The 13,763-nt window shown below is 41.9% G+C and overlaps 1 protein-coding gene across 2 annotated transcripts in view; it reads left to right on the top strand.

Moving 5' to 3' along the window:
- The window catches only part of gbf1 (golgi brefeldin A resistant guanine nucleotide exchange factor 1), a 236,157-nt gene that overhangs the window by 163,886 nt on the left and 58,508 nt on the right, over positions 1 to 13,763 (top strand). For both annotated transcript variants that reach the window (XM_062058899.1, XM_062058897.1), the window contains exons 16-19: positions 2,439 to 2,573; positions 6,624 to 6,712; positions 6,790 to 6,992; positions 7,112 to 7,235. In XM_062058899.1, the coding sequence (XP_061914883.1) occupies positions 2,439 to 2,573; positions 6,624 to 6,712; positions 6,790 to 6,992; positions 7,112 to 7,235 (551 nt within the window). The remainder of the gene's footprint in view (positions 1 to 2,438; positions 2,574 to 6,623; positions 6,713 to 6,789; positions 6,993 to 7,111; positions 7,236 to 13,763) is intronic.

Genomic DNA, 13,763 nt, shown 5'->3' with positions numbered 1-13,763 from the left:
AGTAAAGTGCAAGTGAAGGACTAGTGGGGAGTGGATGCGATTCAGATAGGGAAGATGCTGTGAGAGCCGGGGGTGACCTGATATTCAGCTGCGAATGACTACAACAGTAAATAAACACAAGACATATATATACTCTATTAGCCACAACACAACCAGGCTTATATTTAATATGCCACAAATTAATCCTGCATAAAAACACCTAAGTGTTTGTTATGTTAGCTCCTAGCTCCTATGCTAGCTCCTAGCTCCTAGCTCCATATAAGCCGCCAATCCAATTCAAACACCTGCACAACACACACAATCACTCAGCCCAAAAGACCGTTCACCTAACCCAAGGTTCATAAAGCTTATATATTTAAACAAAGTAACGTACGTGACGCGCACGTACTGGCAAGCGATCAAATGTTTGGAAGCGCAGCTGCTACTCACGGTACCTGATATTCAGCTGGGAATGACTAAAACAGTAAATAAACACAAGACATATATATACTCTATTAGCCATAACACAACCAGGCTTATATTTAATATGCCACAAATTAATCCTGCATAAAAACACCTAGGTGTTTATGCTAGCTCCTAGCTCCTCTGCTAGCCCCTAGCTCCATAGAACACGCCAATACAATTCAAACACCTAATCAACACACACAATCACTCAGCCCAAAAGACCGTTCACCTAACCCAAGGTTCATAAAGCTTATATATTTAAACAAAGTTACGTACGTGACGCGCACGTACGTGCAAGCGATCAAATGTTTGGAAGCCAAAGCTGCATACTCACGGTAGCACGTCTGCGTCTTTGTCATCCAAATCAAAGTAATCCTGGTAAGAGTCTGTGTTGTCCCAGTTCTCTACAGGCGTCTGTGTATCGAAGTCAAAAGTCCTCCTGGTTAGAGTCTCTGTTATCCGAGTTCTTCGATCTTGACTGCATCTTTCGGGAATGTAAACAATGAAACACCGGCTGTGTTGTGTTGCTGCTGACTTCCTTCGCAAAATACGTCCGCTTTGCACCGAGAACTTTCTTCTTTGCTTGCTCAGCTTCTTTCTCCATAATGCAATGAACATAATTGCAACAGATTCACCAACACAGATGTCCAGAATACATCCAGAATGAGATGAAAACAGCTATTTCGTATTGGCTTCAATGTGGAAGGCATACCTCTGTTCCCCGGGCTACGTCACGCGCATACGTCATCCTCAGAGGCGTTTCGAACCGGAAGTTCCCCGGGACATTTAAAATTGCACTTTATAAGTTAACCCGGCCGTATTGGCATGTGTTACAATGTTAAGATTTCATCATTTATATATAAACTATCAGACTGCGTGGTTGGTAGTAGTGGGTTTCAGTAGGCCTTTAAGCTTCGCCAAGCTGGAAAGCATTAACCGTTTATTTACATGTCCAGAGTTTGGTAGTATTGTTGATCTTCTGTCTATCCTTCCAGTCAGGGACTTATTTGTTTTGTTTCTATATGCAGTAAAGCCCGATGCTATCACGTTAGCTCAGTAGCTAAGAGCTTCATCGATGTATTGTCGTGGAGATAAAAGTCACTGTGAACGTCCATTTCGCGTTCTCGACTCTCATTTTCAAGAGGATATAGTATCCGAGGTGGTTTAAAATACAAATCCGTGATCCACAATAGAAAAATGAGAGAGTGTGGAATCCAATGAGCCCTTGTACCTAGGTCACGGTCAGAGCGAAAAAAGATACGTTCTGCACTGCACGCTAGTCCTTCACTTTTACGTTCCTCATCCACAAATCTTTCATCCTCGCTCAAATTAATGGGGTAATAATCGCTTTCTCGGTCCGAATCTCTCGGTGCTGGTGTAAACAATAGGAAAATATGAGCAGTCCTTCCTCCGGTGTCGTCACTCTACTTCCGGTAGGGGCAAGGCTTTTTTTTAATCAGAGACCAAAAGTTGCAAACTTTATCGTCGTTGTTTTATACTAAATCCTTTCAGCAAAAATATGGCAATATCGCGAAATGAGCAAGTATGACACATAGAATGGATCTGCTATCCCCGTTTAAATAAAAACATTTCATTTCAGTAGGCCTTTAAACACTTTAACAACATATCTTGCTTGTGAATGCATGAAATATTCCAACCGAACAACATTATTTTTAACATAGTTGAATGTGTTAAGAAAATACTATAAAAAAGATGAATCGATGGATGCAAGAAGATTTGATGTTCCAGAGGCGCTCAATTGGATTCAGTTCTGGGTGATGGGCAGGCCAGTCCACAGCATCAATGCTTCATTGCGCAGGAACTACTGACACTACTTACCTACTGTGCATGCATCTGAACCTCACTTGTGTTTTTCTCCTCCATCTCTGTGAATCAAATTTTTTAATGAAGTGTTTTTTCTGCCTCACCATCTTAATCATTTCTGTTGTGTGTTGAATTAAATGTTTTAACCACAGCTTCTCATGTATTTTCAGATGTTGTTAAAGAAGGTGTTACCAATGGTTTGACTTTTCCACAAGCTGGCAGTACTCCAGGCTGCCCACCAACCAGTGGACATCTGATGGCAGAGAAGATGGCACTAGGTCGACAGGATCAAGACAATGACGCCAGTAAGTCTACACACAATTTATTTTACTATGACGGAGATATAAGTGGAGTTTTACTGTAAGCGGGAAATATGCCTAATTGATATCTAATGAACAGCAAAGTCAGTCACACTGTACACAGAACACATTAACTCCTTATAAAATATGGTAATAAAAACAATCCTTACTTGTATTACTGTGCTTGTCCTACACACTGTAAGAGTGCAGGAAAAGTTTACTAAGAAATTGAAAGTGATTACTAGGTGTTTCCTCAGTGTTGTGATACACCACTACGAGGTCTTCCAACTATGTATTTTTTCTCCTACATATCAGGGCTGTACGCTTAGCTTTTTCACTAGGAGCACAGATGCTACCAAATAAAATAAATTAGTAGCACAGAAATACAAATAGGAGCGATAATTATGAAATGTCCTAAATAACACAATTTTCCTAGTAACACTCAAACAATGTACGCAGTCACACACATTCATCCATCCCATCCATGTTCTACCGCTTGTCCCTTTTGGGGTCGCGGGGGGTGCTGGAGCCTATCTCAGCTGCATTCGGGCGGAAAGCAGGGTACACCCTGGACAAGTCGCCACCTCTTCGCAGGGCCAACACAGATAGACAGACAACATTCACACTCACATTCACACACTAGGGCCAATTTAGTGTTGCCAATCAACCTATCCCCAGGTGCATGTTTTTGGTGGGAGGAAGCCGGAGTACCCGGAGGGAACCCATGCAGTCACGGGGAGAACATGCAAACTCCACGCAGAAAGATCCAGAGCCCGGGTTTGAACTCAGGACTACTCAGGACCTTCGTATTGTGAGGCACATGCACTAACCCCTGTTCCACCGTGCTGCCCACACACATTCAATCAAACATATAAACACAGTGCTATCATAAGTCCTAATGTAACCCTCAATTGAACATCTCAATCCTGCAGCTTTTTATAGTCAAGTAATACTACGACATGCCATGTACTGAGCTACACATACAGTCACATAACATGCCAGCCCTTTGAGACACTTGTGATTTAGGGCTATATAAATAAACATTGATTGATTGATTGATGACTGGCCATCACATGCAATTACATTACTGATCATAAAGCTACTTATACACATGCCAGAATGACCAGTGATGGTGATATATTTTCAATGTAGTGAATCCCCAGGACCCACAAATGGTGATTTGTAGAGGTGGGGGAAATAATGGATGTTTTAGATGCATCGCAATTCGGACATAAGCAGTTATAAAATCGATTAGTCAACGTCAATAATTTATTTATTTATTGGAAATAAAGTTATGCAGACAGTTCTAAAATTTGGCTGGCTGCAGCGAACCACCTCACCGAGAGATCCGACCAGCTCCTTTATTATAAGGCTCTTATGTTACAGTTTTGAACACATTTCCATTAATTTAATAAATGTGGGAATTAATTGAACTGTTTTTTATTACAAATACATTGGGTTTTTTTAAGTTGCAAATGATAAACGCTTGTTTAGTGAATGGAAAAGAAATTTAAAAATACATTAATATATATAAATTAAAGATGCATCAATAATCGATTTTTAATCGAATCGTAGCTCTTGAATCAGAATCGAATCGTGAGGTGCCCAAAAATTCCCACATTTAGTGATTTGTAAAAAGAAAATTCAGTGGGACCCCACAAAAAAAGGCTGTTTGCAACCTTTATGCGCATGCCGACAGGTCGCTAACTAATCAAAGAATTTTAAGCATTATATCATATACCATATACGGCTACACCCATACGTATCATGTGCACGCGCATTAGCTTTTTGTGTTGCTCGCTAATGATCTAATGTTAGCCATCATTCAATATATATTCTAACAACAACATGACTGCAAATTGTTAGTTGCTTTTTTGAACTGTTTTTGTATGTGTGTACGAGTGTGCAAGACAGCGGTGTGTGACAAGCATGAACACCAAATAAATTCCTCCGATCGATTAGCAATTTTTATTCAATATAATTATTAATTGTAAAGAATATAGACACAACAAATGATCTGTTAAACCACTAGCTTGTGGTGTTCTTGTTTTTTGTTATTTTTGAAAAATGTAACAGAGCAAGTGGCAAACAGCTCAGCCTCTTTAAAATTATTTATTTATTTATTTTATTCTTATTTTTCTAAAAATGTTGTATTGAATTCCTTTTGTGGTGGTATGATATTATATGGTTATAATCAACGGATGTATTAATTTTTTTTTAAAATGTATCTGAAATAAAACAAAAATGTAACAAGGATATGAAATGCATAATTCTAATAAAATAGCATTGTGTTACAACATAAATACGACCTAAAAAAATAGTACATTTCAAATGACTAGTACAAAAAATATAAATGGAAGTGCTGATTTTAATTTGAAAATGTAACTTAGATATTGGGTTTCACTATGTAAAGCGCTTTGAGTCACTAGAGAAAAGCGCTATATAAATATAATTCACTTCACTTCACTTCACAACAAAAACATTCTTAACTTTAATCGATGTGCCTGTTATGTTGTGAGTAGTGCAAATCTTAAGGTACATGAAATTGTCATGTGAAAAGTGCAGACATTTGTTTGTGGTTTTCATGAGCCACAGCTAGAAAAAAGAAGAGACAGAGACCGAAGTTTGTACGGGCGTCGTTTAATTACTATCGCTAGTCTGATCATTAGAAGTGGAGACACAAAATATAGCTGCAATTGTCTGGTGACCCGCAATAATAGCTTTTACCGTTTTTTTTAGTGGCATCTTTGCGTTTTTTCCCCTGCATCTTAACTCGTCAGATGCAGCATGTATGCACAGACGCCCTCTGAGCAACAGAGAAACTCAGAAAGACATTCAAAGTATTTTTAATTTTTATGTTTGCTTATTACAGCACGTCCCCTTAAAGTTAAAACACCATCGACATGAATGACCACAACATCGAGCAGTAGAAACGTGGGTTTATTTATTATCAAGTTCTTATTTGTAGTTGTTGAAATGAAGTCTGCAGTAACTGGCTGATTGTTTTGGTAGTAGCGATGTTGTGTACACGTGATCACTTTTGCGCTAAGCAGATGCGGAGAGGTTTGCTGCGTGTCTGTATGGTCTATTGACAACAATGTTTCCTTTCCCCAAATCTTACTCTTTGATCCACTTTTTATGGATTTATTTTTGGAGGAAATTGAGAATAAAAGGGTTGATATCCACGAGTGCTACTTTTGTATTTTTTCTAGTCTCATGATCTATATTTAGGTGCAATTGAATTTGTTGCACCGTACAGCCCTGCATATTCTTCTACCTTTTTTTTAATGTACATATTCTTCCACCTACGTATTCTTCAACCTACATTTTTTCCTCCTACGTATTCTCCCACCTATGAATTCTTCCATCTATGTTTTTTTGTCATACATATTCCTTCACCTACGTATTCATCCACCTTCATATTTTTCCACCTACACATTTTGCCATTTACATATTCTTCTACCTTTGTATTTTTCTACTACCGGTACGTATTCTTCCACCTTTGTATTTTTTCACCTATGCAGTCTTCCACCTACGTATTCTTCCACCTACATATTCTTCCACCTACGTATTCTTCCACCTACATATTCTTCCACCTTTGATTGATTGATTGATTGAGAAGTTTATTGACATCTTAAAGAATTGAATCCATGTAATGCTTTAAAAAGGCAAATGGATGGCACAAAAAGCCAAAAGGCTTGTTTCTATTTCCAACCTTTGTATTTTTTCACCTGCGTATTCTTCCACCTACATATTCTTCCACTTATATTTTTTTACCTGTATATTTGTCCACTTACAGTTCATATTCTTCCACCTATGAATTTTTCCACTTACATATTTTTCCACCTATGCATTTTTCCAACACACTCAGATAATTATTTATAGTTATTTTTCTTTTTAAATGGAATTCATGATTTATAGGAGTGAGTATGTAAAACTGTAACACAATACGTCATAGCATGAAGACCGCCTTAAATCACACATTGTAAAAAAAACTAAACTAAAAAAAAACTGTACATGGAAACCTCTATTTTACTGCTCATTCTTTTTTTTCAGTTGAGAAAAATAAAACCCAAAAACCTCACAGGTTCTCCTCGTGTTCACCTGATTCCCAAGATTTGTTGGATATTAGAACAAAGAAAAAGGTGAAATATTCATACTTGCTTTTTGTTGTTTAAAACGTAATAGATTAGCGCTCATTACTGTGATTCTGCCTTTCCAGCTGCTGATCACAGGAACCGAGCAGTTCAATCTGAAGCCAAAAAAAGGAATTGAATTCCTCCAGGAAAAAGGCCTTCTGAGTAATCCACTGGACAACAACCAGGTGGCCCAGTGGCTTCGAGAAAACCCCCGATTAGACAAAAAGATGATTGGGGAATACGTTAGTGATCGCAAGAATATGGAGCTCCTGGACAGCTTTGTCAAGTAAGTAAACTTTGTTTACATTTAAATTATTGATCATAGAGAATGTTGAGCTGTGGTTATGCAGAAGTTAGGCAACCCTTTGGTAAGCTTCTAATAAACAATATGAACTGTTGTTGCAGCACCTTTGCTTTTCAGGGGCTTCGTATTGATGAGGCCCTGAGGCTTTACCTAGAGGCCTTCAGATTACCTGGAGAAGCTCCCGTCATCCAAAGGCTTTTGGAAACCTTCACAGACAACTGGCATGTAAGGCATAGGTTGTCATTCATCATATTTTTATTGATACAATGCAGGCTTAAAAGCTCAGGATTACATGGTTTGTAAATCCTGACGCATGGTTTAATTCAATAGTCTTTACTACTATTGGCACCGTTGTCTAACAATCTGAATTTTTACAGTGCATGTGATAAGTATTCACAGCACCTCACTTTTTCCACATTTTGTTATGTTACAGCATGATTCTCAAATTAAGTAAGTTGTCTTTAAAATTCGACACAAAATGCCCCATAAGGACAATGTGAATATGTTTTTGTTTTATTTAGACATTTTAGCAAATTTATTACAAATAAAAAATAAGTCATCACACCCTTTGCCATTAAGCTCAAAAGTGAGCTCAGGTACATCCTATTTTAACAGCTTCCTAGAGCGTAATTGGAGTCCACGTGTGGTAATTTAAAAAAGTTAAAGTACCAATGATTGTCACACACACACTAGGTGTGGCGGAATTATTCTCTGCATTTGACCCATCACCCTTGATGACTAAGTTAGTTGGACATGATTATATACCTGTCTATATACATACTGGATATAAGGTCCCACACTTGACAGTGCATGGCAGAGCACAAACAAGAATGAAGTCTAAGGAACTGTCTGTAGACAGGATTGTCTCGAGACTCAAATCTGGGTAAGGGTACAGAAAAATATCTGCTGCCTTGAAGGTCCCAATGAGCACAGTGGCCTCCACAATTCATAAATGGAAGAAGTTTTGAACCACCAAGACTTTTCCTAAAGCTCCCGGCTGTCTAAACTGAGCGATCCGAGGAGAAGGGTCCTAGTCAGGGAGGTGACCAAGAACCTGATGGTCACTCTGTCAGAGAAACAGCATTCCTCTGTAGAGATAGAATAACCTTCCAGAGAAGAGGACTCTGGAAAAACTAGTGAGCATCCTGGATGATGCCAGTCACCCTCTGCATACCGTTGTCAGTAGCCAGAGGAGCCTGTTCAGTGCTAGACTGCTTCATCCCAAGTGCAGGACTAATAGACTCAAAAACTCCTTTGTTCCACACGCCATTAGACTGTACAACTCCTCTCTGGGGGGGAGGGAGGGTACTCGGATGACAGGGGATGCAAACAATAACAGTGCAATACTTTTTCATAACATGGTCACTACTGTCTAGTTTCTCTTGTTATATTCTTATTTTACTGTTATATTTTTATTCTCATCGTTGCTTTTTATTTTTATTCTTATTGTAATATTTTTCTATTTTGTTTCCATTTATACCCCCATTATTTACTTTTTACTTTTTAAATTCGATCTCAACTCTGTACACTGCTGCTGGAATTTTAATTTTCCTGAGGGAACTCTCCTGAAGGAATCAAAGTACTATCTATCTATATAATACCATCCCTACAGTGAAGCATGGTGATAGCAGCATCATGCTGTGGGGATGTTTTTCAATGGCAGCAACTGGGAGACGAGTCAGGATAGAGGGATGCAGCAATGTACAAAAACATCCTGGATTAAAACCTGCTCCAGAGTGCTCTTAAACTCAGACTGTGGCAGCGGTTCATCTTTCAGCAGGACAACAGCCCTAAGAATACAGCCAAGACAGCCCAAACCACCTCATCTGGCTCCTCTCGATGTAGAGGAGCAGCGGCTTTATTTTGAGCTCCTCCCGGATGGCAGAGCCTCTCACCCTATCTCTAAGGGAGAGCTCCGCCACCCGATGGAGGAAACTCATTTCGGCTGCTTGTACTTGTGATCTTGTCCTTTCGGTCATAACCCAAAGGTCATGACCATAGATGAGGATGGTAACGTAGATCGACCGGTAAATTGAGAGTTTTGCCTTCCCGCTCAGCTCCTTCTTCACCACCACGGATCGATACAGCGTCCGCATTACTGAAGACGCCGCACTGATCCGCCTGTCGATCTCACGATCCACTCTCCCCCCACTCGTGAACAAGACTCTGAGGTACTTGAACTCCCCCACTTGGGGCAGAGTCTCCTCCCCATGGCATTCCACCCTTTTCTGGGCGAGAACCATGGACTCGGACTTGGAGGTGCTGATTCTCATCCCAGTCGCTTCACACTCGGCTGCGAACCGATCCAGTGAGAGTTGAAGATCCCGGCCAGATAAAGCCTTCATCATCTTCAAAAAGCAGAGACCTAATCCTGCAGCCACCAAACTGGATCCCCTCAAAGCCCTGACTGTGCCTAGAAATTCTGTCCATAAAAGTTATGAACAGAATCGGTGACAAAGGGCAGTCTTGACGGAGTCCAACCCTCACTGGAAACGGGTCCGACTTACTACCGGCAATGCGGACCAGGCTCTGACACTGATCGTACAGGAAGCGAACCGCCACAATCAGACAGTCCATACACCATACTCTCTGAGCACTCCCCACAGGACTTCCCGAGGGACACGGTCGAATGCCTTCTCCAAGTCCACAAAGCACATGTAGACTGGGCAAACTCCCATGCACCCTCAAGGACCCTGCTGAGAGTATAAAGCTGGTCCACAGTTCCACGACCAGGACGAAAACCACATTGTTCCTCCTGAATCCGAGGTTCAACTATCCGGCGTAGTCTCCTCTCCAGTACACCTGAATAGACCTAACCGGGAAGGCTGAGGAGTGTGATCCCACGATAGTTGGAACACACCCTCAGGGTCCTTTTCTTAAAGAGAGGAACCACCACCCCGGTCTGCCAATCCAGAAGTACCGCCCCCGATGTCCACGCGATGTTGCAGAGTCTTGTCAACCAAGACAGCCCCACAGCATCCAGAGCCGTAAGGAACTCCGTGCGTATCTCATCCACCCCCGGGGCCTTGCCACTGAGGAGCTTTTTAACTACCTCAGCAACCTCAGCCCCAAAAATAGGGGAGCCCACCACAGATTCCCCAGGCACTGCTTCCTCATAGGAAGACGTGTTGGTGGGATTGAGGAGGTCTTTGAAGTATTCCCTCCACCAATCCACAACATCCGCAGTCGAGGTCAAGAACACCATCCTCACCATACACGGTGTTGACAATGCACTGCTTCCCCTTCCTGAGGCAGCAGATGGTGGTCCAGAATCGCTTCGAAGCCGTCCGGAAGTTGTTTTCCATGGCTTCCCCGAACTCCTCCCATGTCCGAGTTTTTGCCTCTGCGACCGCTGAAGCTGCACACCGCTTGGCCTGTCGGTAATTCTTCAGCTTGACGTCATCACTCACCGCTGGTGTCCACCAGCGGGTTCTAGGATTACCGCCACGACAGGCACCAACCACCTTGCGGCCACAGCTCCAATCAGCCACCTCGACAATAGAGGTACAGAACATCGTTCATTCGGACTCAATGTCCAGCGCCTCCCTCGTGACATGTTCAAAGTTCTTCCGGAGGCGGGAATTGAAACTCTCTCTAACAGGAGGCTCTGCTAGGTGTTCCCAGCAGACCCTCACAATGCGTTTGGGCCTTCCAGGTCTGTTCGGCATCTTCCCCCACCATCGCAGCCAACTCACCACCAGGTGGTGATCGGTAGAATGCTCCGCCCCTCTCTTCACCAGAGTGTCCAAAACATGAGACCGCAAATCCGATGACACAACTACAAAGTCGATCATGGAACTGCGGCCTATGGTGTACTGGTGCCAAGTGCACATATGTACACCCTTATGTTTGAACATGGTGTTTGTTATGGACAATCTGTGACGAGCACAAGAGTCCAATAACAAAACACCACTCGGGTTCAGATCAGGGGGCGGCCATTATTCCCAATCACGCCTCTCCAGGTTTCACTGTCGTTGCCAACATGAGCGTTGAAGTCCCTCAGTAGAACAAGGTAATCACCCGGGGGAGCACTTTCCAGTACTCCCTCGAGTGTATCCAAAAAGGGTGGGTACTCTGAACTGCTGTTTGGTGCGTAAGCACAAACAACAGTCAGGACCTGTCCCCCACCCGAAGACAGAGGGAAGCTACGCTCTCGTCCACTGGGTTGAACTCCAACATGCAGGCTTTGAGCAGGGGGGCAACAAGAATTGCTACCCCAGCCCGTCGCCAGTGTGGAAGAGAGTCCAGCCCCTCTCGCGAGAACTGGTTCCAGAGCCCTTGCTGTATGTCGCTTTGAGCACAGAATACAATGATTTGCAAATCCTTTTCAACCTACTGTATATTCAATTGAATACACTGCCAAGACAATATACTTAATGTTCGAACTGAGAAACGTAATTTTCTGCAAATATTAGCTCATTTGGAATTTGATGCCTGCAACATGTTTCAAAAAAGCTGGCATAAGCTGCAAACAAGACTGAGAAAGTTGAGGAATGCTCATCAAACACTTATTTGGAACATCCCACAGGTGAACAGGCTAATTGGAAACAGGTGGGTGCCATGATTGGGTATAAAAGCAGCTTCCATGAAATGCCCAGTCATTCATAAACAAGGATGGAGCGGGGTTCACCACTTTGTGAACAAATGCGTGAGCAAAAGCTAATTTCTCAATGAGCTATTGCAAGCAATTTAGGGATTTCACCATCTACGGTCCGTAATATAATCAAAAGATTCAGAGTATCTGGAGAAATCACTGCACGTAAGCAGCATACCATGACCTTCGATCCCTCAGGCGGTACTGCATTAACAAGAGACATCAGTGTGTAAAGGATATCACCGCATGGGTTTAGGAACAATTTAAAAAAACAGTCAGTAACTACAGTTTGTCGCTACATCTGTAAGTGCAAGTTAAAAATCTACTGATCAAAGCGAAAGCCATTTAACAACAAGACCTAGAAACGCCACCAGCTTCGCTGGGCCCGAGCTCATCTGAGATGGACTGATGCCAAGTGGAAAAGGGTTCTGTGGTCTGACGAGTCCACATTTCAAATTGTTTTTGTAAACTGTGGACGTTGTGTCCTCCGGACCAAAGAGAAAACTAACCATCTGGACTGTTATAGGGGCAAAGTTCAAAAGTCAGCATCTGTGATGTATGGGGGTGTATTGGTTAAGTTAGGTTAAAGTTAAAGTACCAATGATTGTCTCACACACACTATGTGTGGTGACATTTGTCCTCTGCATTTGACCCATCCCATTTCTCACCCCCTGGGAGGTGATGGGAGCAGTGAGCAGCAGCGGTGGCTGCGCTCAGGAATAATTTTTTGGTGATTTAACCCCCAATTCCAACCTTTGGTGAGTGCCAAGCAGGGAGGTAATGGGTCCCATTTTTATAGTCTTTGGTATGACTCGGCCGGGGTTTGAACTCACGACCTACCGATCTCAGGGTGGACACTCTAACCACAAGGCCACTGAGCAGGCATGTAAGGCATGGGTAACGTACACATCTGTGAAGGCACCATTAATGCTGAAAGGTACATACAGGTTTTGGAGCAACAAATGTTGCTATCCAAGCAATGTTAACGTAAACGCACGCCCCTGCTTATTTTAACAAGACGATGCCAAGCCACATTCTGCACGTGTTACAACAGCATGGCTTCATAATAAAGGAGTGCGGGTACTAGACTGGCCTGCCTGTAGTCCAGACCTGTCTCCCATTGAAAATGTGTGACGCATTTGTAAGCGTAAAATACGACAACGGAGACCCCGGACTGTTGGAACAACTTAAGCTGTACATCAAGCAAGAATGGGAAAGAATTCCACCTGAAAAGCTTCAAAAAATGGTCTGCTCAGTTCCCAAACGTGTTGTTAAAAGGAAAGGCGATGTAACACAGTGGTAAAAATGCCCCTGTGCCAACTTTTTTGCAATGTGTTGCTGCCATTAAATTCTAAATGAATGATTATTTGAAAAAAAAAAAAGTCTTCTCAGTTCCAACATTAAATATCTTGTATTTGCAGTGTATTCAATTGAATATAAGTTGAAAAGGATTTGCAAACCATTAACGTGCCAACTTCGCTGGGTTTGGGTTTTGTAGCTTAGTGGCCCAGGCAGAGTCCAGTCTTCAATCCGGTTGAACATCTCTGGGAAGATCTGAAAGTGATTGATGATTTAATTTGCAAACTAGTTTCCTGTGAGCCGCCGCTCCCCTATTCTGTTATGTCAAACACAGAATAGCTCTGATAGAGCTTGAGAGGTGCTGCACAGAGAAATGGGTTAAGCTGCCCAAAGATAAGTGCGCCAAGCTTGTGGTTTCGTATTTCAAAATATTTGAGGCTCTAATTGCTGCCAAAGGTGCATCAACAAAGTAGTGAGCAATGACTGTGAGAACTTATGTACGTGTGATTTTGTTAGTTTTATATTTTTAATACATTTCCAAAAGCTCTGAAAAAAATAATTTCTCACATTGTTATTATGGGGTATGGCGTGTAGAAATTTGAGGACAAAAATTAATTTAATCCATTATGGTACAAGGTTGTAACAAAACAATGTGGAAAAAAGTGAAGCGTTATTAATACTTTCCGGATGCACTGTATACTTGCTCACGCACAGTTTCAAAACATTTTTCCCAATTTTTCCTAGTGAAGGACGCTTGCATAAACCAAACTTTTTCCATTAGCAGCTAATTTTAGATGGTGTTAAGGTGGTGGGGATGGTCAAAACATAGATCAAAAGCAGTCACATGATTAACACTGTGT

The sequence above is a fragment of the Entelurus aequoreus genome, linkage group LG09, assembly GCF_033978785.1.
Source record: "Entelurus aequoreus isolate RoL-2023_Sb linkage group LG09, RoL_Eaeq_v1.1, whole genome shotgun sequence".
Lineage (NCBI taxonomy): Eukaryota > Metazoa > Chordata > Actinopteri > Syngnathiformes > Syngnathidae > Entelurus > Entelurus aequoreus.
The sequence above is the reverse complement of the archived record's forward strand: the minus strand, read 5'-3'. Positions and strand labels throughout refer to the sequence as shown.